Source organism: Clarias gariepinus, chromosome 17, assembly GCF_024256425.1.
Source record: "Clarias gariepinus isolate MV-2021 ecotype Netherlands chromosome 17, CGAR_prim_01v2, whole genome shotgun sequence".
In the NCBI taxonomy this organism is placed as follows: domain Eukaryota; kingdom Metazoa; phylum Chordata; class Actinopteri; order Siluriformes; family Clariidae; genus Clarias; species Clarias gariepinus.
The window spans coordinates 1,879,601-1,907,009 of record NC_071116.1 but is presented as its reverse complement, the minus strand read 5'-3'; the positions used below and the strand labels follow the sequence as shown (position 1 = coordinate 1,907,009).

Sequence of the window (27,409 nt, the reverse complement as noted above, 5' to 3'; positions counted from 1 at the left end):
CCTACATTGCTGAGTTCAGTTGTGGAAATTCGTGATCACTCAGGCACAAAACCATAAGTAAGTATTAGTGCACAGTGAACATTTTCATCTATTGAGAGGGTGAGGTCTGGGCACTGTAGAAACCGTGCACAGTCTTTCAGTTGATCCTTGGCAAATCTTGTCTTCATGGAACTTGCATTGTGAATCATAGTGTTGCTGAAACAGGTTGGGATCTCTTAGTTCCAGTGAGGGGAGCTCTTTATCCTACAGCATACAAACACTTGCTGGACTTTTGTCTTCTTCCAACATTTATGCAATTTATAAGGCTTGGTAATCCTGTGATTATCAAAGTCTAGCTGAAGTACCCACAGTTGACTGGAAAAGAGTTTGTTAAATATCAAAGACAGCACATTTGTTTCATCACTTCAATGCAAAAGACAAGGACATTTCTTGTTTTTGCATATAAATCTTAGGATTTAATGATGAATAATTGCTGTTTCCTTTTAGTACCTTTAGTAATACATATTTTAATCAGTAAGCATATTTTATCAGTACAAGCAATCTTTAATTAGGTGCTTGCAAAAAATCATCTTTAGCATTATTTTGGTGCATGTTGGATCATGTTGACTGTTGAAAATACTTGGTCAATAAAACATCACATTCGGTGTACAGGAAAGCCAGTATTAGCCAAAGCACCTAGAAACTTGTCAAACAGTAATTGTACTTTCTAATGATAATGTCCTGCCACTGTCCTATGTCATAGATTTAACTTGGTCTACCCCCCCTCCCACCCAAATCTGATTACGGGGTCAATTGTATTGAAGGTGAAATTCACAAAAGAAATGTTTTTTGATTTGTTTTCTATGTACTATCTTTAAAAGATTAATTTTAGAAAAGTAGTAAAGAATTTAGGAAAATAATAATAATAATAATAATAATACACAAAGCCAGTAACAGTGTTTTCTTTATGTGCATAGTACACACTTACTGTAGGTAGCCATTGGTTAGTTACAAACATGTGTTTATCACTTGTTTTGAATTTTAAATCCTTTGGCGGTTGAGACACAGCTACTTTTTGTTATCGCTATGTGATGCTCATTCATGTAGGATTAGGTCTATGGGCCGGAATATTGCTACATCATTACGCAGCACCAATTTGCAATTTCTAATTGTGTGTGTGTGTGTGTGTGTGTGTGTGTGTGTGTGTGGCTTGCTGCTTGGACCAATTTTGGAATCCTGTGAACCAATAACATTATAGCGACCTTGATGGAAAGTCAAGATATTCCATTGCACCATAAAAAAGAAAATCTCTCCTGCTTCTCGGTCAGTGAGTTGAAGAAAATTGTCTTTTGTCTGCTCATACTTCAGTTTGTGTATAAGTCAAAGTGGGTTGTTGTCCTAAATATTTAAATATGATTACATGGGGCGAAAGGTGAATATTTTTTAATCGAACTACGTATTTTAAATATTATAAAGGTTCTGGAAATAACGTTTTAAACTATTTTTTTAATCAATTTGCTGTTAATATAATTTGTGCATGAACGTCCTTCTTATTGCTGAGGAAAAACATTAACACATTTTTGTTAAACTGGATGAATCTCATTGGTTATGATTAATTGTAGAGTTAAGGTCTGCTAAACCAGGAATGAAAACGCATCTAAAACAACATCAAATATATAACATGTGCTAAATATTCATGATGTTCGCTGTACTTGTGTAGCAGAAAGGAAGAAAGAGCTGCTGTCCCTATATGAATTAGCCACCATGACTGTATTTACTGTTCAATGTCATATAATGCGGTTATTTTCCTTTGCTAAAGTTTAGTTTGGATTTTTTATATTTTAAATAATATAAAATTTATAATAAAGTACATATTAAATAAATTAAGATAATATGATATATTGTGTAAATTTCATTTTAGATTATCCCTAGTTACTCTATCAGTCATGAACATCTATCTATTCGTTAACATATATTTATATATACAATTGATTGAAAGAGATGAGACAGTAAACATTATAGTTAAACAGGAAAACGTGTATTAAAGATTACAGTTGTAATTAGTATAATAAGCAATTATTACTACATTATGGAATCAAAATATTATTATAATTTATTCGTTTGTTTATTTAATCATAGAATATTTGTAGGGCAGTAGTAATGATTGGAGAGAATACATTGCAATATACCACAAATTACTCTGAGCGGCGCTGTTCATCTACGAAGTAAAATATAATAACAGTCTCATGTCATGTCTTCGCCCAGCTCCTCCTGGTTTAGACACACAGTGCTGCAGTTGGATATTTTAGTCAGTAAAATTTCCAAAGAGACGACAGTAATAAGATCTATTTAATACGCAGTTGAGACATTTTAATGTTGCTGTTATATAAAGGAAAATGGGTTTATTCTGGATATTATTTACTCTCTGTCTTATTTTTATTCTTCTTCACCCTGTCCATGGAGATTTGAGCTACACAGTTCCGGAGGAAACAAAGCGGCAGTATGTGATCGGACATTTAGCCAAGGATCTCGGACTTGATGTGAAACGTTTATCTGCTCGTAAGGCTCGGGTGGAGACGGAGGACAGCGCGAAGCGGTACTGCGACATTAATCTGAGTAGTGGGAATCTGGTCGTAGCGGAAACAATAGACCGAGAGGAGCTTTGTGGGTCGAGAATTTCATGTATTCTTAATTACGAGCTTGTTTTAGAAAACCCTCTTGAAGTGCATCGCATTTCACTGCAGATTGAGGATGTAAACGATAACTCTCCTGTTTTTCCCAATGATCGGATCAGTTTTGAAATTACAGAGTCGGCTCACAAGGGCGAGCGATTCCCTTTGGAAGAAGCTCATGATCTGGACACAGGACGCAATGCAGTTCAGGGATATTCGCTTGAAAAAAACGAACATTTTGTTTTATCTGTGCATGAGAACACGGACGGAGGAAAAACCGCGACGTTGGTCCTGGAGAAAGAGCTCGATCGGGAACAGCAGAGAGAGATTCATTTAATTCTTACTGCATTTGATGGCGGTAACCCACCGAAATCAGGCACAGCTGCTATACATGTTACTGTTCTGGATGCCAATGATAACATTCCTGTGTTTGGTCAACCTGTGTACAGAGTGAGTCTCGCTGAAAACACACCTTTAGGCACCGAGGTGATTACAGTCAGCGCGACTGATGCTGATGAAGGAGCAAACGGTGACGTCACATTTGAACTCAGTCGTTTATCTGAAAAATCGGTAAAATTATTTTCTCTTGATAGAACTACTGGACGGATCACCGTGAGTGGGAACATCGACTACGAAGATGAAAAATATTTTGAAATGAGAGTACAGGCCAAGGATGGTCCTGGGCTTGTATCATCTGCTAAAATTATTATAGACATCACTGACGTCAATGACAATGAACCGCGAATTATTCTTAAATCATTAAACGACCCAATACCTGAGAACTCTGCAGCAGGCACTGAGGTGGCCATTATTAATGTACAAGATAAAGATTCAGGAGATAATCGACAAGTGCATTGTTATATTCAGCAAAATGTTCCTTTTAAATTAAATCCATCTATTAAAAACTACTTTTCTTTAGTAACGACAAGCATGTTGGATCGAGAGAAAGAATCTGATTACAACATAACAATCACTGCTACTGATGGAGGCTCTCCACCTTTATCCTCATCTATCACAATTCATCTATCTGTATCAGACATTAATGACAATCCTCCTGTATTTGAACAGCAATCCTACACTGCATATGTGATGGAAAATAACAAACCAGGAACCTCTATTAGTTCTGTTACTGCAAGAGATCCAGACTGGAGGCAGAACGGTACAGTACTGTATTCTCTGGTGCCCAGTGAGATAAACGCTGTTCCAGTCACCTCATTTTTATCCATTAACTCAGACACAGGAGTGATCCATGCTGTGAGGTCATTTGACTATGAAAAGTTCAGAAATTTTACAGTCCAGGTTGTAGCCAGAGACAATGGTTCTCCTCCACTCAGCAGCAGTGTGACTGTGAGTGTGTTCATATCAGATGAGAATGATAACTCTCCACAGATATTATACCCTGCTCCAGAAGGAAAGTCTTTAATGACTGAGATGGTCCCTAAAGCTGCTCTCTCTGGCTCTCTTGTCTCCAAAGTCATTGCTGTGGATGCTGACTCTGGACAGAACGCATGGCTCTCATATCAGATTGTCAAATCTACTGAGTCTGGAATGTTCACTATTGGTCTCCATAGTGGAGAGATCAGGGCTCAGAGGGACGTTACTGAATCTGACAGCATGAAACAGACCCTTGTTATCTCAGTGAAAGATAACGGACAGCCCCCTCTCTCTGCTACCTGTTCTGTATATTTACTTATTTCTGATAATCTTGCTGAAGTTCCAGAACTGAAAGACATGACTTATGAAGAGAGCAATTCCAAACTGACTTTTTATTTGATCATCGCACTAGTTTCTGTGTCCACCTTCTTTCTGACTTTCATTATTCTGATCCTGGCTGTGAGGTTTTGCCACAGGAGAAAGCCCAGACTGTTGTTTGATGGAGCAGTGGCCATTCCCAGTGCATATCTCCCTCCCAACTATGCAGAGGTGGAGGGAGCTGGAACTCTCCACAGTTCTTACAATTATGACACATATCTAACAACAGGATCTCGCACGAGTGACTTCAAATTCATCACATCTTACAATGACAGCACTCTTACTGCTGATGGAACTTTGAAAAAGGCCCGAAATGACACTTTTGCAGAGAGCTTAATTACACTTAACAATACAACTGATGGTGATGAGGTAAGAAAACTGAGCTCTGTCCTTTTGCAGTTGTAAATTTCAAACACACATTTTTTTTGCAGTTTTTCAAGTTTCAACAGAATGAGCACAGATTTTTTTTTATCTCATATTTACTTGTATGGCATCTTAAAGACTAATCAATGCAGAACTACTTAAATTTGTCTAGTTAATATTTTTGAGCAGTTAAGAGTTTGTGATCCTTTTTAAAAGCCCCAAAGTGGGCTTTCAATCTTCTGGGGTTTGACCTCATGACCATCCAATATGTAGTGTTCCTTTTGTAGTCATGCAAAGTTATGGCATCTGCTTTTTTTTTTTTCCACCAATATATTGCATACTGGATGTCATTTATGGTTCTTTGATGGCTTGATTTTGGTATGTTGATGCTGCAGACATTTATTCAATGATTTTATGTAAGGGTTTTGTGGGACACACACCTATTCCCATTTTAGTAATGCTGTTAAAGCAAATGGCTGCACAGAATCTGAAGTTTTGAAGTAATCTTTTTTTTATTTCAAATGTGGCTTCGGGTATTATGTTAATTTTCTTTTGCTTTGTTGGACCTCTGACTATCTTTAGAAAACAAACAAAAAAAAAAAAACAACAACAACAGAGGAATATTGTGTGCTTGGATTTTCCTTGCAGAGTGGACCAGAATACAAAACAGACCCTTTTAAGTAAAATAAAAATAAGTGCTTCAGTAAATTGTTTTTTGTGATGTGGTCATATGTCAACAGAGCAACACGTATTCTGTTATCACTAGTACTTGCCAATGCAGCTTGTCACAGATATGGGTTGGGCCTATTCACTTCTGGATATTTTGGATGTTTTTTGGACCATAGGTAACTTAAATAGACTTAAGCATTATGTAACATTTCTGGCAAATGGTAGCACCATGTTAAAGGGTCCTAAAACTGTCCAGTGAGAGCTATCTACTGGTGTCATGTTCACTAATTCCAAAATGTAATGAATGTTTTCATCACTTGTGACATTGAGTGCATAGAGGAATTGTTGTTTGAATCCCAGCCGTTATTATCCCAACACTACAGTCCTTATGACTTTTATACTGGTGCATTAGCGAAGGCTGCACTTGCCATGAAATTAATATTAATCAATATGGGGAATAATGTTGCATAATATAAATTTAATACTGCTCAATCACTTGCTAAAATGCAATACAGTACAGCCTACCTTCTTTGTAAGATCTCTATGGTAGGATCTCTCATTTCAACATTTCTGGGCTGCTTTATGTTGTCAGTTCACCCCTGCCTGCTTTTTAGCAATCTTTACCTTGTCTAACTACACACTTTTTCTATGCAGTTGTGTGCTTCTGTCGGAGTTAAAATAAATTTGTCATGTTACCTTTAGTTGTTTTACATTTTAGAACTATTTTGCACTAGTTTCAAATGAATGAAAAAGCTTCCTAACGTGTGTGGTTAAGGGAAAGGGAAGTTTTACAGTGTGAATATGGAGCACTCTGTAATGATAGTTAAGATTAAATCACAATTTTCTTCTATTTACATTGGTGAAAAAAATCAATGAAACCTATGTATCACACAGCTCTATTTTGTTTGTTTTGTTAAATGTGATTTATTTTTCTTACCAGTTCTGGAGATTAACCTCTGCAACTGAGAGAGCTTTCCGTGGTCCTGAAACATGGTTTTGTTCTCTCTACTCTGCCTATACTCATTGAGGTTAGGACACGTCAAATAGACATGTTAGTTGGATAGTGTCAAATATAAATGAAATTACCATTAATTAGTTGATGATAATAATAAAAATAAATAATAATAATAATAATAATAATAATAATAATAACAAAAACAACAACAATAATAAAGAATAGTACTTAGTACAAGAAGAAAAAGAAGGAGAGAAAAAAGAAACAAAGTTTGCAAAATTTTCTACAGTTTTAAATTTTTCTCTTATTTTGAAGCTCTAGAGATTTTTAACTACTTCTGTGGCTAGAAAAATATGTGTCCAGCAATAATAAGGAGAAAAACACAAGACTACACTGATAAATACTAAATCAATTGAATTTATTGAAGCACATTTTCAGCCGCAAAAACTAATGTGGATAAAAAAAAAATATGTATAAAATTTGTTTTGAGAGTTTTTTGAGATTATACTTTATTCCAGAAGCACTAGAGCAATAAGACAATAAATTATATTATCATAATTGGTTAAGTATGTGTTTTTTATGTTTATTTTTTCTTATAAAGGCCCAAAAACTAATAAATAATACATGTTATGTTGCTGTAGTCGGTACATATAATTTAAAGTTAAAATAATAATTAAAAAAACACCTGAAATGTGTATAAAACGTGAACTATATGTTTACATTCCATAAATATTCACTTATATGTAAAATCTGCTTGTAGTAAACAGAATATACTCAGAGCGTCGCTGTTCACCATCACATCCTTGTACTTCGGAGCATTTCCTCCCCTCTCTAAAATATTCCCATGCAGACATCAGTGATACTAAGAGCGAGCTGCACGCGACATGGATTAATCTAATGGTTCTCTTCCGGTAGACATTTTCCATCTGTTTTTACAGACTACACCACGTTAGACTGAGTTATTCGGAGTGAGGATTGGAATTCTGAAAATATGGGACGTAAGAAGCTTTCAGTTCTTCTGACTCCTCTCCTCGCAGCGCTCCTTTTCTTTCTTCTCCCCGCCGCCCGAGGAGATCTGAGCTATTCTGTTCCTGAGGAAACCAGGAGTCAGTATGTGATTGGAAATATCGCAAAAGACGTCGGAGTCGGAGCTCAAAGTTTATCAGCTCGTAAAGCGCGAATCAACACCGAAGACAGCAGCAAACGGTACATTGACATTAATCTGAATTCTGGAGATTTGATCGTAGTGGAGAGAATCGACAGAGAGACGCTTTGTGGCTCAAGGATCAACTGCATCTTAAATTATGAGCTCGTTTTAGCCAATCCGCTCGAGGTGCATCGCATTTCTCTGAATGTTCAGGATATTAACGACAACGCGCCAAAATTCGGTAATGAACGGATTTCGTTTGAAATCCGCGAGTCCGCTGTTAAAGGGCAGCGCTTCCGTTTGGATGAAGCTCGTGATTATGATATCGGACAAAACGGAGTGAATGGCTATGCTCTGGAGAAGAACGACCATTTTGTTTTGTCTGTTCAAGAAAATAAAAACGGGCGGAAATACGCAGAGCTCGTGTTGGAGAAAGAGCTGGATCGCGAACAACAGAAGGATATTGACTTGATTCTTACCGCAGTGGATGGCGGGATTCCTCAGAGATCAGGGACTGCTGTTATACACATCACTGTGCTAGATGCTAATGATAATGTTCCAGTGTTCAGTCAGTCTGTATATAAAGTGGCTTTAGCTGAAAACGCACCAATAGGATCAGAAGTCGTCACTGTGAGCGCAGAAGATGCAGATGAAGGAGCAAACGGTGCAGTCACTTATGAGTTTAGTCACATAGCTCATAATGCAGCACAAACATTTATTATTGATAAGCTCACTGGACAAATTAAGGTAAATGGAGAAATTGACTATGAGGAAGAAAAGTATTATGAGTTTGAAGTCCAGGCTAAAGATGGATCTGGTTTAGCATCAACTGCAAGTGTTATTATAGATATTACTGATGTAAATGACAATGCACCTAAAATTATTCTGACATCTATAAACAACCCAATACTGGAGAACACCGTTGTAGGCACTGAGGTGGCCATTATTAATGTTCAGGATAAAGACTCGGGTGATAACAGACAGATTCACTGTTCAATTCAGGGAAATGTTCCTTTTAAATTAAACCCGTCTATTAAAAACTATTTTTCTCTAATTAACACAAATCTTCTGGATCGAGAGACAGAAGCAGATTACAATATAACTATTACCGCTACTGATGGAGGCTCTCCACCTTTATCTTCATCAATGACAATTCATCTATCTGTATCAGACATCAATGACAATCCTCCTGTGTTTGAACAGCAATCCTACACTGCATATGTGATGGAAAATAACAAACCAGGAACCTCTATTAGTTCTGTTACTGCAAGAGACCCAGACTGGAGGCAGAACGGTACAGTACTGTATTCTTTGGTGCCCAGTGAGATAAACGCTGTTCCAGTCACCTCATTTTTATCCATTAACTCAGACACAGGAGTGATGCATGCTGTGAGGTCATTTGACTATGAAAGGTTTAGAAACTTTACAGTCCAGGTTGTAGCCAGAGACAATGGTTCTCCTCCACTCAGCAGCAGCGTGACTGTGAGTGTGTTCATATCAGATGAGAATGATAACTCTCCACAGATATTATACCCTGCTCCAGAGGGAAAGTCTTTAATGACTGAAATGGTCCCTAAAGCTGCTCTCTCTGGCTCTCTTGTCTCCAAAGTCATTGCTGTGGATGCTGACTCTGGACAGAACGCTTGGCTCTCTTATCAGATTGTCAAATCTACTGATCCAGGACTTTTCACTATTGGTCTCCATAGTGGAGAGATCAGGGCTCAGAGGGACGTTACTGAATCTGACAGCATGAAACAGACCATTGTTATCTCAGTAAAAGATAACGGACAGCCCCCTCTCTCTGCTACCTGTTCTGTGTATTTGCTTATTTCTGATAATCTTGCTGAAGTTCCAGAACTGAAAGACATGACTTATGAGGAGAGCAATTCCAAACTGACTTTTTATTTGATCATCGCACTAGTTTCTGTGTCTACCTTCTTTCTGACTTTCATTATTCTGATCCTGGCTGTGAGGTTTTGCCACAGGAGAAAGCCCAGACTGTTGTTTGACGGAGCAGTGGCCATTCCCAGTGCATATCTCCCTCCCAACTATGCAGAGGTGGAGGGAGCTGGAACTCTCTGTAGTTCTTACAATTATGACACGTATCTAACCACAGGATCTCGCACCAGTGACTTCAAGTTCATCACATCTTATAATGACAGCACTCTTACTGCTGGTGAAACTCTAAAAACTGACCAAAATGATACTTTAGCCAAAAATCTAATTACACTTAACACTACAGGAGAAGGAGATGAGGTAAGAAATCGTGTGTTTTTAAATTGGCTTTCATCACTGGTACCAAGATTGTGATTTCCATCTGATATCTGTTGCATTCAAATGTATTTATATTTAGTTTAAACATGTGTATTTATATTTAGGTTAAACCTTTGATGACGTTGGCAGTATTTTTTACCCTGATATAATACCCTTTCGTATTGCTGAAAACTTGTTACTTTGTGCAAGTGTAGATGCAATGTGAATTCTGCAGTTCTTCTCCAGTTGCATAAATTAGTCGACAACTATTTTTGGAGTTCATTGCAACTTTTATCAAAAATGTTATTTATGATTTGTTGATTACCATAAGCTACAGGCACATGCCAATTTAAATGTGGGTCCAAAGCAAATGCTCTGTAACCATCACAATCTCGATATTTTATGTCTAAATGCCACAGTACATTTTTACAGTCGGTCCTGTATATGTTGTACAGTACTTTGCATGGTCCAAATTAGTCTTGAGCGCATGGCAGACACTGACTTAAACAATTGGGTTTTATATTTTATTTAGCTAACATCATAAGGTAATCTCTCTATGCTGCACATTCACACTTGTTGGCACACCAGCATTCCAAAAATTTGTTGTGGTATCTTTGGCATTACAGAGTTGCTTTTTAAATGTTATATAATATTTTTGCTGTGATTAGCTTGGTAAAGTGAAGGAGTAATTGGATGTGGGTTAAAAAAATGCTTTTCAGTTAAACTTAACCTAGTCTGTTTTGTTGATCAAATTATTTACGTGAAAGAATAATCGTTTTTTTTTTTCTCATCAGTTAGAAATAATTATATTGTCTAATATATTTCTCTATGTTTGTGACGTAACATAAGACTTATTTCAAAATCAATTATAATACCGATTTTCAATGGTGAGAATATTTTTTGTTATTTACCTATTCAGTAGATTGTCTGTAGAACCACTGCTTTGGTCCTTTGGAGAGTGATTTAGCTGGTCGTCAGTTTGGTCTTTCAGAAACAATGTATGACCTCATTGATTGAACTTTCTCTCTGGTCTCAACACGATTACATTAGACAGCTAATGACAGTCGGTTCGGTAACGGTGTAGTAATCAAAGAATGCTCCGAGTGTCGCTGTTGACCTACAGGAAACATTTTAAACTCCACACCACCCTTCTTGTAAATATGTAATCGAGGGACGGTCTGCCTGCAAAACGAACACAGCCACTTACTTCAATCTTTCTTAGGATACACAAACCCATTTTTTGATGATCTCTTTGAAAAGCTTATTCTCGACATTTTTTGAAGTCGTGACGATGTCATCCAGGTTTGGGGGTTTGAAGCCTACAGCGCTGTCCTGTGTAATATTAGGATTTTTCTTAGCTCTCATTTTCAATCGGAGCATCGTGTGCGGAGATCTGAGCTACACAGTACAGGAGGAAATGAAGCATGGGTATGTAATTGGAAACGTCGCAAAGGATCTCGGATTTGATGTGTTAAAATTGTCAACGCGAAAGGCGCGAGTGGAAACTGAGGACAGCAGCAAGCGGTATGTGGATATTAAATTTAATACGGGAGAACTGATCGTTTCAGAGACAATAGACCGGGAAAAGCTTTGTGGTTTAAGACCGAACTGCATCCTCAATTATGAGCTGGTTTTAGAGAATCCTCTCGAGCTACATCGCATTTCTCTGAATGTTCAGGATATTAATGATAACGCGCCTAAATTTCTTAATGAACGTATTTCGTTTGAAATCGGAGAGTCCGCTGATAAAGGGCAGCGCTTCCGTTTGGATGAAGCTCACGACTCTGATATCGGACAAAACGGAGTGAATGGCTATGCTCTGGAGAAGAACGACCATTTTGTTTTGTCTGTTCAAGAAAATAAAAACGGACGGAAATACGCAGAGCTCGTGTTGGAGAAAGAGCTGGATCGCGAACAACAGAAGGATATTGACTTGATTCTTACCGCAGTGGATGGCGGGATTCCTCAGAGATCAGGGACTGCTGTTATACACATCACTGTGCTAGATGCTAATGATAATGTTCCGGTGTTCAGTCAGTCTGTATATAAAGTGGCTTTAGCTGAAAACGCACCAATAGGAACAGAAGTCGTTACTGTGAGCGCAGAAGATGCAGATGAAGGAGCAAACGGTGCAGTCACTTATGAGTTTAGCCACATTTCGGATGATGCAAAAACATTATTTATTATTGATAAGGTCACTGGACGAATTAAGGTAAATGGAGAAATCGACTATGAAGAGGAAAAATATTATGAAATTGGAGTCCAAGCTAAAGATGGATCTGGTTTAGCATCAACTGCAAGTGTTATTATAGATATTACTGATGTCAATGACAATGCTCCTAAAATTATTATTAAATCTCTGAGTAATCCTTTACCTGAGAATGTAATTGTGGGCACTGAGGTGGCCATTATCAACGTTCAGGATAAAGATTCAGGAGATAATCGACAAATTCATTGTTCAATTCATGGAAATTTGCCTTTTAAATTAAATCCATCCATCAAGAATTATTTTTCATTAGTAACGACAAGCATGCTTGATCGAGAGACGGAAGAAAATTACAATATAACTATTACTGCTACTGATGAAGGCTCTCCACCTTTATCTTCATCAATGACAATTCATCTATCTGTATCAGACATTAATGACAATCCTCCTGTATTTGAACAGCAATCATACACTGCATATGTGATGGAAAATAACAAACCAGGAACCTCTATTAGTTCTGTTACTGCAGGAGACCCAGACTGGAGGCAGAACGGTACAGTACTGTATTCTCTGGTGCCCAGTGAGATAAACGCTGTTCCAGTCTCATCATTTTTATCCATTAACTCAGACACAGGAGTGATCCATGCTGTGAGGTCATTTGATTATGAAAAGTTCCGAAACTTTACAGTCCAGGTTGTAGCCAGAGACAATGGTTCTCCTCCACTCAGCAGCAGCGTGACTGTGAGTGTGTTCATATCAGATGAGAATGATAACTCTCCACAGATATTATACACTGCTCCAGAGGGAAAGTCTTTAATGACTGAGATGGTTCCTAAAGCTGCTCTCTCTGGCTCTCTGGTGTCCAAAGTCATTGCTGTGGATGCTGACTCTGGACAGAACGCATGGCTCTCTTATGAGATTGTCAAATCTACTGATCCAGGACTTTTCACTATTGGTCTCCATAGTGGAGAGATCAGGGCTCAGAGGGACATCACTGAATCTGACAGCATGAAACAGACCCTTGTTATCTCAGTGAAAGATAACGGACAGCCCTCTCTCTCTGCTACCTGTTCTGTGTACTTGCTTATTACTGATAACCTTGCTGAAGTTCCAGAACTGAAAGACATGACTTACGAGGAGAGTAATTCCAAACTGACCTTTTATTTGATCATCGCACTAGTTTCCGTATCCACCTTCTTTCTGACTTTCATTATTCTGATCCTGGCTGTGAGGTTTTGCCACAGGAGAAAGCCCAGACTGTTGTTTGACGGAGCAGTGGCCATTCCCAGTGCATATCTCCCTCCCAACTATGCAGAGGTGGAGGGAGCTGGAACTCTCCGCAGTTCTTACAATTATGACACGTATCTAACCACAGGATCTCGCACCAGTGACTTCAAGTTCATCACATCTTATAATGACAGCACTCTTACTGCTGGTGGAACTCTAAAAATTGACCAAAATGATACTTTAGCCAAAAACCTAATTACACTTAACACTACAGGAGAAGGAGATGAGGTAAGAAATCGTGTGTTTTTAAATTGGCTTTCATCACTGGTACCAAGATTGTGATTTCCATCTGATATCTGTGGCATTCAAATGTATTTATATTTAGTTTAAACATGTGTATTTATATTTAGGTTAAACCTTTGATGACACTGGCAGTATTTTTTACCCTGATATAATACCCTTTCGTCTTGCTGAAAACTTGTTACTTTGTGCAAGTGTAGATGCAATGTGAATTCTGCAGTTCTTCTCCAGTTGCATAAATTAGTCGACAACTATTTTTGGAGTTCATTGCAACTTTTATCAAAAATGTTATTTATGATTTGTTGATTACCATAAGCTACAGGCACATGCCAATTTAAATGTGGGTCCAAAGCAAATGCTCTGTAACCATCACAATCTCGATATTTTATGTCTAAATGCCACAGTACATTTTTACAGTCGGTCCTGTATATGTTGTACAGTACTTTGCATGGTCCAAATTAGTCTTGAGCGCATGGCAGACACTGACTTAAACAATTGGGTTTTATATTTTATTTAGCTAACATCATAAGGTAATCTCTCTATGCTGCACATTCACACTTGTTGGCACACCAGCATTCCAAAAATTTGTTGTGGTATCTTTGGCATTACAGAGTTGCTTTTTAAATGTTATATAATATTTTTGCTGTGATTAGCTTGGTAAAGTGAAGGAGTAATTGGATGTGGGTTAAAAAAATGCTTTTCAGTTAAACTTAACCTAGTCTGTTTTGTTGATCAAATTATTTACGTGAAAGAATAATCGTTTTTTTTTTCTCATCAGTTAGAAATAATTATATTGTCTAATATATTTCTCTATGTTTGTGACGTAACATAAGACTTATTTCAAAATCAATTATAATACCGATTTTCAATGGTGAGAATATTTTTTGTTATTTACCTATTCAGTAGATTGTCTGTAGAACCACTGCTTTGGTCCTTTGGAGAGTGATTTAGCTGGTCGTCAGTTTGGTCTTTCAGAAACAATGTATGACCTCATTGATTGAACTTTCTCTCTGGTCTCAACACGATTACATTAGACAGCTAATGACAGTCGGTTCGGTAACGGTGTAGTAATCAAAGAATGCTCCGAGTGTCGCTGTTGACCTACAGGAAACATTTTAAACTCCACACCACCCTTCTTGTAAATATGTAATCGAGGGACGGTCTGCCTGCAAAACGAACTCAGCCACTTACTTCAATCTTTCTTAGGATACACAAACCCATTTTTTGATGATCTCTTTGAAAAGCTTATTCTCGACATTTTTTGAAGTCGTGACGATGTCATCCAGGTTTGGGGGTTTGAAGCCTACAGCGCTGTCCTGTGTAATATTAGGATTTTTCTTAGCTCTCATTTTCAATCGGAGCATCGTGTGCGGAGATCTGAGCTACACAGTACAGGAGGAAATGAAGCATGGGTATGTAATTGGAAACGTCGCAAAGGATCTCGGATTTGATGTGTTAAAATTGTCAACGCGAAAGGCGCGAGTGGAAACTGAGGACAGCAGCAAGCGGTATGTGGATATTAAATTTAATACGGGAGAACTGATCGTTTCAGAGACAATAGACCGGGAAAAGCTTTGTGGTTTAAGACCGAACTGCATCCTCAATTATGAGCTGGTTTTAGAGAATCCTCTCGAGCTACATCGCATTTCTCTGAATGTTCAGGATATTAATGATAACGCGCCTAAATTTCTTAATGAACGTATTTCGTTTGAAATCCGCGAGTCCGCTGATAAAGGGCAGCGCTTCCGTTTGGATGAAGCTCACGACTCTGATATCGGACAAAACGGAGTGAATGGCTATGCTCTGGAGAAGAACGACCATTTTGTTTTGTCTGTTCAAGAAAATAAAAACGGACGGAAATACGCAGAGCTCGTGTTGGAGAAAGAGCTGGATCGCGAACAACAGAAGGATATTGACTTGATTCTTACCGCAGTGGATGGCGGGATTCCTCAGAGATCAGGGACTGCTGTTATACACATCACTGTGCTAGATGCTAATGATAATGTTCCGGTGTTCAGTCAGTCTGTATATAAAGTGACTTTAGCTGAAAACGCACCAATAGGAACAGAAGTCGTCACTGTGAGCGCAGAAGATGCAGATGAAGGAGCAAACGGAGCAGTCACTTATGAGTTTAGCCACATTTCGGATAATGAAAAAACATTATTTATTATTGATAAGGTCACTGGACGAATTAAGGTAAATGGAGAAATCGACTATGAAGAGGAAAAATATTATGAAATTGGAGTCCAAGCTAAAGATGGATCTGGTTTGGCATCAACTGCAAGTGTTATTATAGATATTACTGATGTCAATGACAATGCTCCTAAAATTATTATTAAATCTCTGAGTAATCCTTTACCTGAGAATGTAATTGTTGGCACTGAGGTGGCCATTATCAACGTTCAGGATAAAGATTCAGGAGATAATCGACAAATTCATTGTTCAATTCATGGAAATTTGCCTTTTAAATTAAATCCATCCATCAAGAATTATTTTTCATTAGTAACGACAAGCATGCTTGATCGAGAGACGGAAGAAAATTACAATATAACTATTACTGCTACTGATGGAGGCTCTCCACCTTTATCTTCATCAATGACAATTCATCTATCTGTATCAGACATTAATGACAATCCTCCTGTATTTGAACAGCAATCCTACACTGCATATGTGATGGAAAATAACAAACCAGGAACCTCTATTAGTTCTGTTACTGCAAGAGACCCAGACTGGAGGCAGAACGGTACAGTACTGTATTCTCTGGTGCCCAGTGAGATAAACGCTGTTCCAGTCTCATCATTTTTATCCATTAACTCAGACACAGGAGTGATCCATGCTGTGAGGTCATTTGACTATGAAAAGTTCAGAAACTTTACAGTCCAGGTTGTAGCCAGAGACAATGGTTCTCCTCCACTCAGCAGCAGCGTGACTGTGAGTGTGTTCATATCAGATGAGAATGATAACTCTCCACAGATATTATACCCTGCTCCAGATGGAAAGTCTTTAATGACTGAGATGGTCCCTAAAGCTGCTCTCTCTGGCTCTCTTGTCTCCAAAGTCATTGCTGTGGATGCTGACTCTGGACAGAACGCATGGCTCTCGTATCAGATTGTCAAATCTACTGATCCAGGACTTTTCACTATTGGTCTCCATAGTGGAGAGATCAGGGCTCAGAGAGATGTTACTGAATCTGACAGCATGAAACAGACCCTTGTTATCTCAGTGAAAGATAACGGACAGCCCCCTCTTTCTGCTACTTGTTCTGTGTATTTGCTTATTTCTGATAATCTTGCTGAAGTTCCAGAACTGAAAGACATGGCATATGAGGAGAGTAATTCCAAACTGACTTTTTATTTGATCATCGCACTAGTTTCTGTGTCCACCTTTTTTCTGACTTTCATTATTCTGATCCTGGCTGTGAGGTTTTGCCACAGGAGAAAGCCCAGACTGTTGTTTGATGGAGCAGTGGCCATTCCCAGTGCATATCTCCCTCCCAACTATGCAGAGGTGGAGGGAGCTGGAACTCTCCGCAGTTCTTACAACTATGACACATATCTAACAACAGGATCTCGCACGAGTGACTTCAAGTTCATCACATCTTACAATGACAGCACACTTACTGCTGATGGAACTTTTAAAAAGGGCCAAAATGACACTTTCGCAGAAAGCTTGATTACACTTAACAATACAACTGATGGTGATGAGGTAAGAAAACTGAGCTCTGTCCCTATCTGACACTACTATGCATATTTAATTACATTTGCAGTTGTACATTTCAAACACATTTTATTGCCGTTCCTTCTCATTTTAACAGAATTAGAGCAGTTTTCATTTTATGTTTACTTGTATGGCATCTTACAGACTGATTGAAGCAGAATTACTTACATTTATCTAATTCATGTATCTGATCAGTTTAATGTTTATGATATTGTTTAAAAGCCCAATAGTGGCAGCTTGGTGGTGCTAGGGTTTAAGCTCATGATCATTTAAGTAGTGTACTGTTTAGTCATGCAAAGTTATGGCACCTTCTTCTTGTATTTTTTCACCAATATACTTCATGCTGAAAGTCTTTTCTTGCTGTTTTCTGGCTTGATTTTGGTATGTTGTTGCTGTAGACGTTTATTCATAGAGTTTATGTAACTATTTTTGTAGTTTACACACGTATTTCCATTTTGGTAATGCTGTCAAAGCCTGAACAAAATCAGAATTTATGCTATAATCTCCAAAATTTTTATGTAAAATGTTGCTAATAGTATCATGTTAATTTTTATTTGCTTTGTTAAACCTCTGATTATATTTGAAAGAAAACCCAGAGGAATATTGTGTGCTTGGATTTTCCTGGCAGTGCTGTCCAGAATACAAATTAGACATTTTTAAATAAAATAGAAATTAGTGCTTCAGTTAACTGTTGTTTGTGATGTGGTCATATGTCGACAGACAGACTTATTCGTTTATGACTAGTGCTTACCAATGCAGCTTATCACAGGTATCGCGTGGTGCTATTCACTTCTGAATATTTTGCATACTTTTTTTTTTGTTTTTTTGGACCATACAGTAGGTATATTAAATAGACTAAAATGGTTGTACAAACAACTAACAGATGGTAGTACCATGTTAAAACGTCCAAAATGTACTAAATGTTTTAATCACTTGTGGCATTTACTGCATTTTGAGGAATGCCAGCAATTATTATCCTAACACTACAGCCAGAGTACAAAGTCATAACAAATTCTTTGTCAGGTTCTAAATGTCTTCTGCATGTATCTGAAGATATGAGTGGAATGTCTCTACTGTTTGTTGTCTTGGTTTGATGGTAGTGATAATGCTAACAACTAAGTGTTAATAGCAACCTCATAGATCCAGATATTTTTTTAACTTTTATTTCCATATATCATATTAATATAAATTTCAATAAGGATGACCTACAGTTACATCCTGCCTCCAATCATATCTGGCCTAGCCTTAAAAAGTACACTCACCTGCAATTCCTTATATACACCTTGGTAATACTGAAATGTATTGTTAATGGGTGAAAGAAACATATTAATTTTGGAATTTTCTTCTAGAAAAACTATTTATTACTTTTTTGCCTTGTGACCTAGATGACAAAATAATATTTGATTGCCAACTAGCAATTAAATGGTTTGTTAAATACTTGTTATATAATCTTAACAACCACATGAAATTTGTAAAACTTTTTTAGTTCTTGAAGAAAGTTAAATATTAATACAATCTAGGAGATAAGGAAAGTTTTAATGAAGAATTTACCTGTGTGAACACATCTGTGTCTTTGTTTGTACGCTGGTGTGTGTATGTGCACATGTGTGAATGAGAAAATAAACAGGAGATTTAAAAATAATTGCAATGTGTAGATGGTTTGTGCTCTTATGTGATAAGAACTTGAATACAAATTATTATTGAACTTCTGGAAAAATCAGTTGCAGAGGCAGAAAGTAGGAGGTTCTGTAGTGTGAATATATTGTGCTCCTGTGGATAGAGTGCGATTATTTACTTTATTGTTTAAACACTGCTGACTGTTATGCAGTATTTAAAACTATCAAATTAAGGATGCTTGACAGCACAATTGTGAGCTGCTTTTTGTTGTCAGTTTACCCCTGCCTGCGTTTTAGCAAGCTTTAGTTTGTCTAACCACAGACTTTTTTATGCCATTGTGTGCTTCTGTCAGAGTTAAAATAAATTTGTCATGTTACTTTTAGTTGTGTCACATTTTCGAGCTATTTTGCACTACTCCCAAATGAACAAGAAAACTTCCTTATGTGTGTGGTTAAAGGGAAGGGAAGTTTTGCAGTGTGAATATTGAGCACTTTGTAATTGTTACAGCCCGGTTGATGAAAAATTAAGGATTGAACTCTTGCACTGATGTTGTACTGTCTTTGTCTGGGGTTTATTGTCCGTATTGAATGTACAACAACGTAAGAGCTAGAACAACAGATAAAAATAACAAATCGGAATCTGCATGAAATCCACATCCATATAAATGAAACAAAAAAACGACCTTACAGCAACAAAACACTAAATTAGGCTAACATTTATCACAGACATAAATTACTCATAATAGAACAAACACATAAACCAGTCATAGAGAGTATAAGTTACAGATATGCTATATGTGAGCAACAATGTTCTTAAATACCTTGTTCTCCCTTTTAACGGTGCAGGTCAACAAAGTCAAAAATAAATAAATACTGTAAATAAAACAACAAAGTTCGACTGCATGTATAAATGAACTTAAATGTCTTTATCGTTAATTAATGTATATTGTCCGTAATCCTTCTCTGTCCGCGTGCGGTCTCTCCCTTCGTGCGCGTGCGCTCTCTCCCGATATGTAAGATCTCCGTGCATTTCCTCCCGGTCGCATTTTTAAAATAAAGTCTCTATAGGTTAAATAACTTAAAGAGTGCAAAGCATGATCCAAATTATAATAAGCATAACTAATATCAAGAAATACGAAATTAAATCACCTCAGAATGTTAATCTCATTAATTACCTCACATAACAGAGTTATTTACAGTAATAATAGTCAATATTAAATCACGATTTTCTCATATTAACATTTTTGAAAGAAAATCAGTGAAATCTATGTAACACACAGGTTTATTTAGTTTGTTTTGTTAAATGTGAGTTGTGTTTCTTACAGGTCTAGGAGATTAAACGAACCTCGACAACTGACAGAGCTGTCCGTGGTCCTGAAACATGGTTTTGTTCTCTCTACTCTGCCTACTCATTTAGGTTAGGACACGTCAAATAGACATGTTAGTTGGATAGTGTCAATTATGAATTAAATTAACATTAATTAGTTGACGACGATAATAATAATAATAATAATAAAGAATAGTCCTTAGTACAAGAAGAAAAATAAGGAGAGTAAAAAGAAACAATGTTTGCACAATTTTTTACAGTTTTTAATTTTTCTCTTATTTTGAAGCTCTAAAATTTTTTAACTACTTTTGTGGGTAGAAAAATAGATGTTTAGCAATAATTAGGAGAAAACAGCATGAATTATATTTTAGGCAAGAAAAGCAAAGACATGCACAAAGCAAAGATAATGACTGCACTGATAAATCCTAAAACAATTGTATTTATTGAAGCACATTTTCAGCCGCAAAAATTAATGTGGATAAAAAAAACTATTCTGTATGAAATATGTTTAGAGAGTTTTTTGAGATTATACCTTTTTGCAGAAGCACTAGAGCAATAAGATAATAAATTATATTATCATAATTGGTTAAGTATGTGTTTTTAATGTTTACGTTCTCTTACAAAGGCCTAAAAAATAAATAAAGAATACATTTTATGTTGTTGAAGTCGGTACATATATCCAAAGTTAAAATAATTTAAAAAAAAAACACCTGAAATGTGTATAAAACGTGAACTATATGTTTACATTCCATAAATATTCACTTATATGTAAAATCTACTTGTAGTAAACAGAATATACTCAGAGCGTCGCTGTTCACCATCACATCCTTGTACTTCGGAGCATTTCCTCCCCTCTCTTAAATATTCCCATGCAGACATCAGTGATACCAAGCGCGAGCTGCACGCGACATGGATTAATCTAATGGTTCTCTTCCGGTAGACATTTTTCATCTGTTTTTACAGACTACACCACGTTAGACTGAGTTATTCGGAGTGAGGATTGGAATTCTGAAAATATGGGACGTAAGAAGCTTTCAGTTCTTCTGACTCCTCTCCTCGCAGCGCTCCTTTTCTTTCTTCTCCCCGCCGCCCGAGGAGATCTGAGCTATTCTGTTCCTGAGGAAACCAGGAGTCAGTATGTGATTGGAAATATCGCAAAAGACGTCGAAGTCGGAGCTCAAAGTTTATCAGCTCGTAAAGCGCGAATCAACACCGAAGACAGCAGCAAACGGTACATTGACATTAATCTGAATTCTGGAGAGTTGATCGTAGTGGAGAGAATCGACAGAGAGACGCTTTGTGGCTCAAGGATCAACTGCATCTTAAATTATGAGCTCGTTTTAGCCAATCCGCTCGAGGTGCATCGCATTTCTCTGAATGTTCAGGATATTAACGACAACGCGCCAAAATTCGGTAATGAACGGATTTCGTTTGAAATCCGCGAGTCCGCTGTTAAAGGGCAGCGCTTCCGTTTGCATGAAGCTCGTGATTATGATATCGGACAAAACGGAGTGAATGGCTATGCTCTGGAGAAGAACGACCATTTTGTTTTGTCTGTGGAAGGAAACACCGAGAAGGGTAAATACGCAGAGCTCGTGTTGGAGAAAGAGCTGGATCGCGAACAACAGAAGGATATTGACTTGATTCTTACCGCAGTGGATGGCGGGATTCCTCAGAGATCAGGGACTGCTGTTATACACATCACTGTGCTAGATGCTAATGATAATGTTCCGGTGTTCAGTCAGTCTGTATATAAAGTGGCTTTAGCTGAAAACGCACCAATAGGAACAGAAGTCGTCACTGTGAGCGCAGAAGATGCAGATGAAGGAGCAAACGGTGCAGTCACTTATGAGTTTGGTCACATAGCTCATAATGCAGAACAAATATTTATTATTGATAAGCTCACTGGACAAATTAAGGTAAATGGAGAAATTGACTATGAAGAGGAAAAGTATTATGAAATTAGAGTCCAGGCTCAAGATGGATCTGGTTTAACATCGACTGCAAGTGTTATTATAGATATTACTGATGTCAATGACAATGCACCTAAAATTATTCTGACATCTATAAACAACCCGATACTGGAGAACACTGTTGTAGGCACTGAGGTGGCCATTATTAATGTTCAGGATAAAGACTCGGGTGATAACAGACAGATTCACTGTTCAATTCAGGGAAATGTTCCTTTTAAATTAAACCCGTCTATTAAAAACTATTTTTCTCTAATTAACACGAATCTTCTGGATCGAGAGAAAGAAGCAGATTACAATATAACTATTACCGCTACTGATGGAGGCTCTCCACCTTTATCTTCATCCATGACAATTCATCTATCTGTATCAGACATTAATGACAATCCTCCTGTGTTTGAACAGCAATCCTACACTGCATATGTGATGGAAAATAACAAACCAGGAACCTCTATTAGTTCTGTTACTGCAAGAGATCCAGACTGGAGGCAGAACGGTACAGTACTGTATTCTCTGGTGCCCAGTGAGATAAACGCTGTTCCAGTCACCTCATTTGTATCCATTAACTCAGACACAGGAGTGATCCATGCTGTAAGGTCATTTGATTATGAAAAGTTCAGAAACTTTACAGTCCAGGTTGTAGCCAGAGACAATGGTTCTCCTCCACTCAGCAGCAGCGTGACTGTGAGTGTGTTCATATCAGATGAGAATGATAACTCTCCACAGATATTATACCCTGCTCCAGAGGGAAAGTCTTTAATGACTGAGATGGTTCCTAAAGCTGCTCTCTCTGGCTCTCTTGTCTCCAAAGTCATTGCTGTGGATGCTGACTCTGGACAGAATGCTTGGCTCTCATATCAGATTGTCAAATCTACTGATCCAGGACTTTTCACTATTGGTCTCCATAGTGGAGAGATCAGGGCTCAGAGGGACATTACTGAATCTGACAGCATGAAACAGACCCTTGTTATCTCAGTGAAAGATAACGGACAGCCCCCTCTCTCTGCTACCTGTTCTGTGTATTTGCTTATTTCTGATAATCTTGCTGAAGTTCCAGACCTGAAAGACATAACTTATGAGGAGAGCAATTCCAAACTGACTTTTTATTTGATCATTGCACTAGTTTCTGTGTCCACCTTCTTTCTGACTTTCATTATTCTGATCCTGGCTGTGAGGTTTTGCCACAGGAGAAAGCCCAGACTGTTGTTTGATGGAGCAGTGGCCATTCCCAGTGCATATCTCCCTCCCAACTATGCAGAGGTGGAGGGAGCTGGAACTCTCCGCAGTTCTTACAACTATGACACGTATCTAACAACAGGATCTCGCACCAGTGACTTCAAGTTCATCACATCTTACAATGACAGCACTCTTACTGCTGATGGAACTTTTAAAAAGGGCCAAAATGACACTTTCGCAGAAAGCTTGATTACACTTAACAATACAACTGATGGTGATGAGGTAAGAAAACTGAGCTCTGTCCCTATTTCACACTCCTATGCATATTTAATTACATTTGCAGTCGTAAATTTCACAAATTTTATTGCCGTTCCTTCTCATTTCAACAGAATTAGAGCAGTTTTTATTTTATATTTACTTGTATGGCATCTGACAGAGTGATTAAAGCAGAACTACTTACATTCATCTAATTTATACATCTGAACAGTTAAATGTTTATGATATTGTTTAAAAGCCCAATAGTGGCAGCTTGGCGGTGCTAGGGTTTAAGCACATGACCCTTTACTAAATAGTGTACTGTTTTAGTCATGCAAAGTTATGGCATCTTCTTCTTGTTATTTTCTACCAATATACTGCATGCTGGATGTCTTTTCTGGCAGTTTTCTGGCTTGATTTTGGTATGTTGTTGCTGCAGACATTTATTCATAGAGTTTATGTAAAGTTTTTGGTAGGTTACACACCTATTCCCATTTTGGTAATGCTGTCAGAGCAAATAGCTGCACAAAATCAGAACTTTTACAATAATCTCCAAACATTTCATGTCAAATGTGGCTCATAGTATCATGTTAATTTTTATTTGCTTTGTTAAACCTCTGATTATCTTTGAAAAAAAAAAACCCCAGCGAAATATTGTTTGCTCGAATTTCCCTGGCAGTGCTGTCCAAAACACAAAACAGACTGTTTTAAGTAAAATATAATTTATTGTATTGTTGTCTGTGATGTGCCATTTTACTTCAATGTTTGCTTGATTTAGTAATTTCAGATGTTAATTTGCTCCTTATTCTTTTCCTTAGGGCTGTTTAAGGTCATTTTATAGGTCATATGTGTGGCATATTTTGAACAAGGTGCTAAAAAACATTCCTTTGAGGTTTTGTTTAATGTTAACATGATAGGATCATGCAGTTGCTGCAGATTTGTCAGCCACACACATTAATGATACAAATCTCCAGTTCAACCACATCTAAAATGTGTTCTATTCAATGTGATCTGCTGTCTTTGGAGGCTCAAGAAACCAGTTTGAGTTTATTTTAGCTTTGTGTCACGACACATTACTCTGTGGTCATAAAGGTATGGACATGGTCAGGAACAATACTCAGGTAGGCTGTAGCATTTAAACCATACTCAATTAGTTAAAATGGGCCCAAAGTGTGCCAATAATATCTGCCCCACACCATTACATCGCTTACACCAGCCTGAACCACTGATACTGATCAGGAATGATCCATACTTTCATGTGGTTTACATCAAATTCTGAACATCTGAATGTCACAGCAGATATCAAGACTGATCAGACCGGGAAACATAATTTCTAGTCCGATTTTGGTGAGCCCATGCAAATTGTAGCCTCAATTTCCTGTTCTTAGATGGCAAAAGTGGCACCCAGTGGGGTCTTTTTCTGATGTAGCATATCTTATTCAAGGTTCAACAATTTGTGCATTCATAGGTACTTTTCATCATGCCTTAGTTGTAACTATATGTGATGTGAGTTACTGTTGTCTTTCTATCAGCTCAGGCCAGTCTGGCTGTTCACCTCTGAACTCTGGCATCAAAAAAAGGAATTTTAGCCAGAGAACTATCGTTCACTGTATACTTTCTTTTTTCCACACAATTCTCTGTAAACCCTGGAGATGGTTGTGTATGAAAATCCCAGTAGATCAGCAGTTTTGGAAATACTCACACCAGACAATCTGGGATCAACAGCCGTGCCATGATCAGAGTCACCTAAATCACCTGACATCTACATTCTGATGCTTATTTTGAAATTCAAATCCTTACAGATTGTCTTCACCAGCAGATGTCTACATGTCTAAATGTATGGAGGCACTGCTATGTGATTGGAGGATTATACAGTATGTTAGCCAACCACAACATCATAAAGACTTAAAATAAACAGGTCATCTTATGTGCAATGACAAGGCTGCTGCAGTTAATCATAGCAGGTAGCAGTTACAATGAAAATGCACAGGTGATGATGCAGTCAGTGGTGCAGTGGCAGGGTTTCAATACAAGAATCTCTCTGTAGGTTTGATCATTTTTAAGGCTGAACTAGTCAGATATGGTGCAAATTAATTTGAAAAGATCACATTTGTAATGTATTGTAAATGGGTAAAAGAAACATATTAATTCAGTAATTTTCTACTAGACAAACTAGTTATTACTTTTTTGCATTATGACCTAGAGCACAAAATAATATTTGATAGCAATTAAATAGTTTGTTAAATACTTGTTATATAATCTAAACAACCACATGGATTTTTAACTTTTTTGTTTTTTAAAGAACAGGAGAGATTAATACAACTAGACACAGGGAAAATTTTGTGAAAGAATTTACCTCTGTGGATACGTCTGTGTGTTTGTGTGTATGCTGGTGTCTGTGTGTGTATGTGTGTGTGAGAGAGAAAAAAAAAACTAAACAGTAGATTTAAAAATAATTGAAATGTAAATATGGTTTGTGCTCTGATGTGATAACACCATCAATACAAACAATTATTGGATTTCTGGAGAAGTCAAATTCAGAGACAGAAAGTAGGGGGTTCTGTTGTGTGAAAATATTGTGGTCCTGTGGGTAGAGTGTGATTATTTACTTCATTGTTTAAACACTGTTGACTGTTATGCATTATTTAAAAATATCAAACTGAGAATGCTTGACAGCACATTGTGGGGCTGCTTTTTGTTGCCAGTTCACCCCTGCTTTCTTTGTAGCAAGCTTTAATTTGTCTAACCACACACTTTTTCCATGCGGTTTCTTGCCTCTGTCAGAGTAGGTAAAATAATTTCATCATGTTACTTTTAGTTGCCTTACAATTTATCTTTACTTTGTACTACTCCCAAATAAACATGTAAACTTCCTAAAGTGTTTGTGGTTAAGGGGAAGGTAAATGTGAATATCGAGCACTCTATAATGAAGTTAAAATAAAATCACAATTCTCTTTCATGCACATTGATTTAAAAAAGATCATCAGCGAAATCAACTCATCACAAAGCTTTACTTTGTTTAATTTTCTTAAACATGAGTTTTCATTTTTCTTAATAGATTAGGAGATTAAACAAACCTCAGTGACTGACAAAGCTGTCCATGGTCCTGAAAATATTTCTCCTTTCTTTACTCTGCCTACTCACTTAGGTTAGGAGATGTCAAATGTGCATGTTAGTTGGATAGTGTCATATATAGATAAAAAGAACAAGAATTAATTAGTTGACGAAAATAATAATGGAATTAATACTACTACTAATAATAATAAAATATTAACAATATTATTAACTTAATTATAGTAGTACAAGACGAAGAAGGTGAAAAAAAAGAAATGTCCACAATTTCATATAGTCTTTAACTTTTCTCATACTTTGAAGGTCTACAAATTTGCAACTACTTTTGTGGCTAGGATATATACTGTAGGTGTCCAGCAATAATTAGGAGAAAAACAAAATAAATTATATGTTAGACCTAAAAAGCAAAGACATGCACAAAGCAAAGATAATGACTGCATTAATTAATCCTAAAACAATTGTGTTTATTGAACCACACTTTCAGCTCAAAATGTAATGTGGATAAAAAAAATAAATAAAAATAAGTAATTATTTTGTATGAAATATGTTTAGAGAGACTGTTTTTTGAGCTCAGGGATTATTCACGAAGCACTAGACCAAAAAGAACTCCAAATGTTATCATAATTGGTTAAGTATGTGTTTTTTAATGTTTACGTTCTCTTACAAAAGCCTAAAAAACTAATAAATAGTATATTATTTCATATTATTGAAGGCGGTACATATAATCCAAAGTTAAAATAATAAAAAAAACAC

General features: G+C 37.1%; 2 protein-coding genes and 1 pseudogene across 19 annotated transcripts in view; all 3 read left to right on the top strand.

Annotated features, from left to right (window-relative positions):
* The window catches only part of LOC128545731 (protocadherin gamma-C5-like), a 241,929-nt gene that overhangs the window by 50,811 nt on the left and 163,709 nt on the right, over positions 1-27,409 (top strand). For 4 of the 18 annotated variants that reach the window (XM_053516291.1, XM_053516290.1, XM_053516280.1 and 1 more), the window contains exon 1: positions 10,985-13,511. The exons of 12 other annotated variants lie outside the window; for them this stretch is intronic. In XM_053516291.1, the coding sequence (XP_053372266.1) occupies positions 11,034-13,511 (2,478 nt within the window). In that variant the 5' untranslated portion in view covers positions 10,985-11,033. Of the gene's footprint in view, positions 1-2,287; positions 4,773-7,260; positions 9,794-10,984; positions 13,512-27,409 lie in introns of those variants that run through there. 2 more of the 18 variants (XM_053516308.1, XM_053516294.1) reach the window with 2 other exon arrangements.
* LOC128545734 (putative protocadherin beta-18) lies at positions 14,720-17,354 on the top strand. Its single transcript, XM_053516333.1, has one exon. It carries the CDS (start codon positions 14,751-14,753, stop codon positions 17,256-17,258), a length of 2,508 nt encoding a protein of 835 aa, XP_053372308.1. The 5' UTR covers positions 14,720-14,750; the 3' UTR covers positions 17,259-17,354.
* On the top strand, positions 21,093-25,145 carry LOC128505536 (protocadherin gamma-A11-like; annotated as a pseudogene).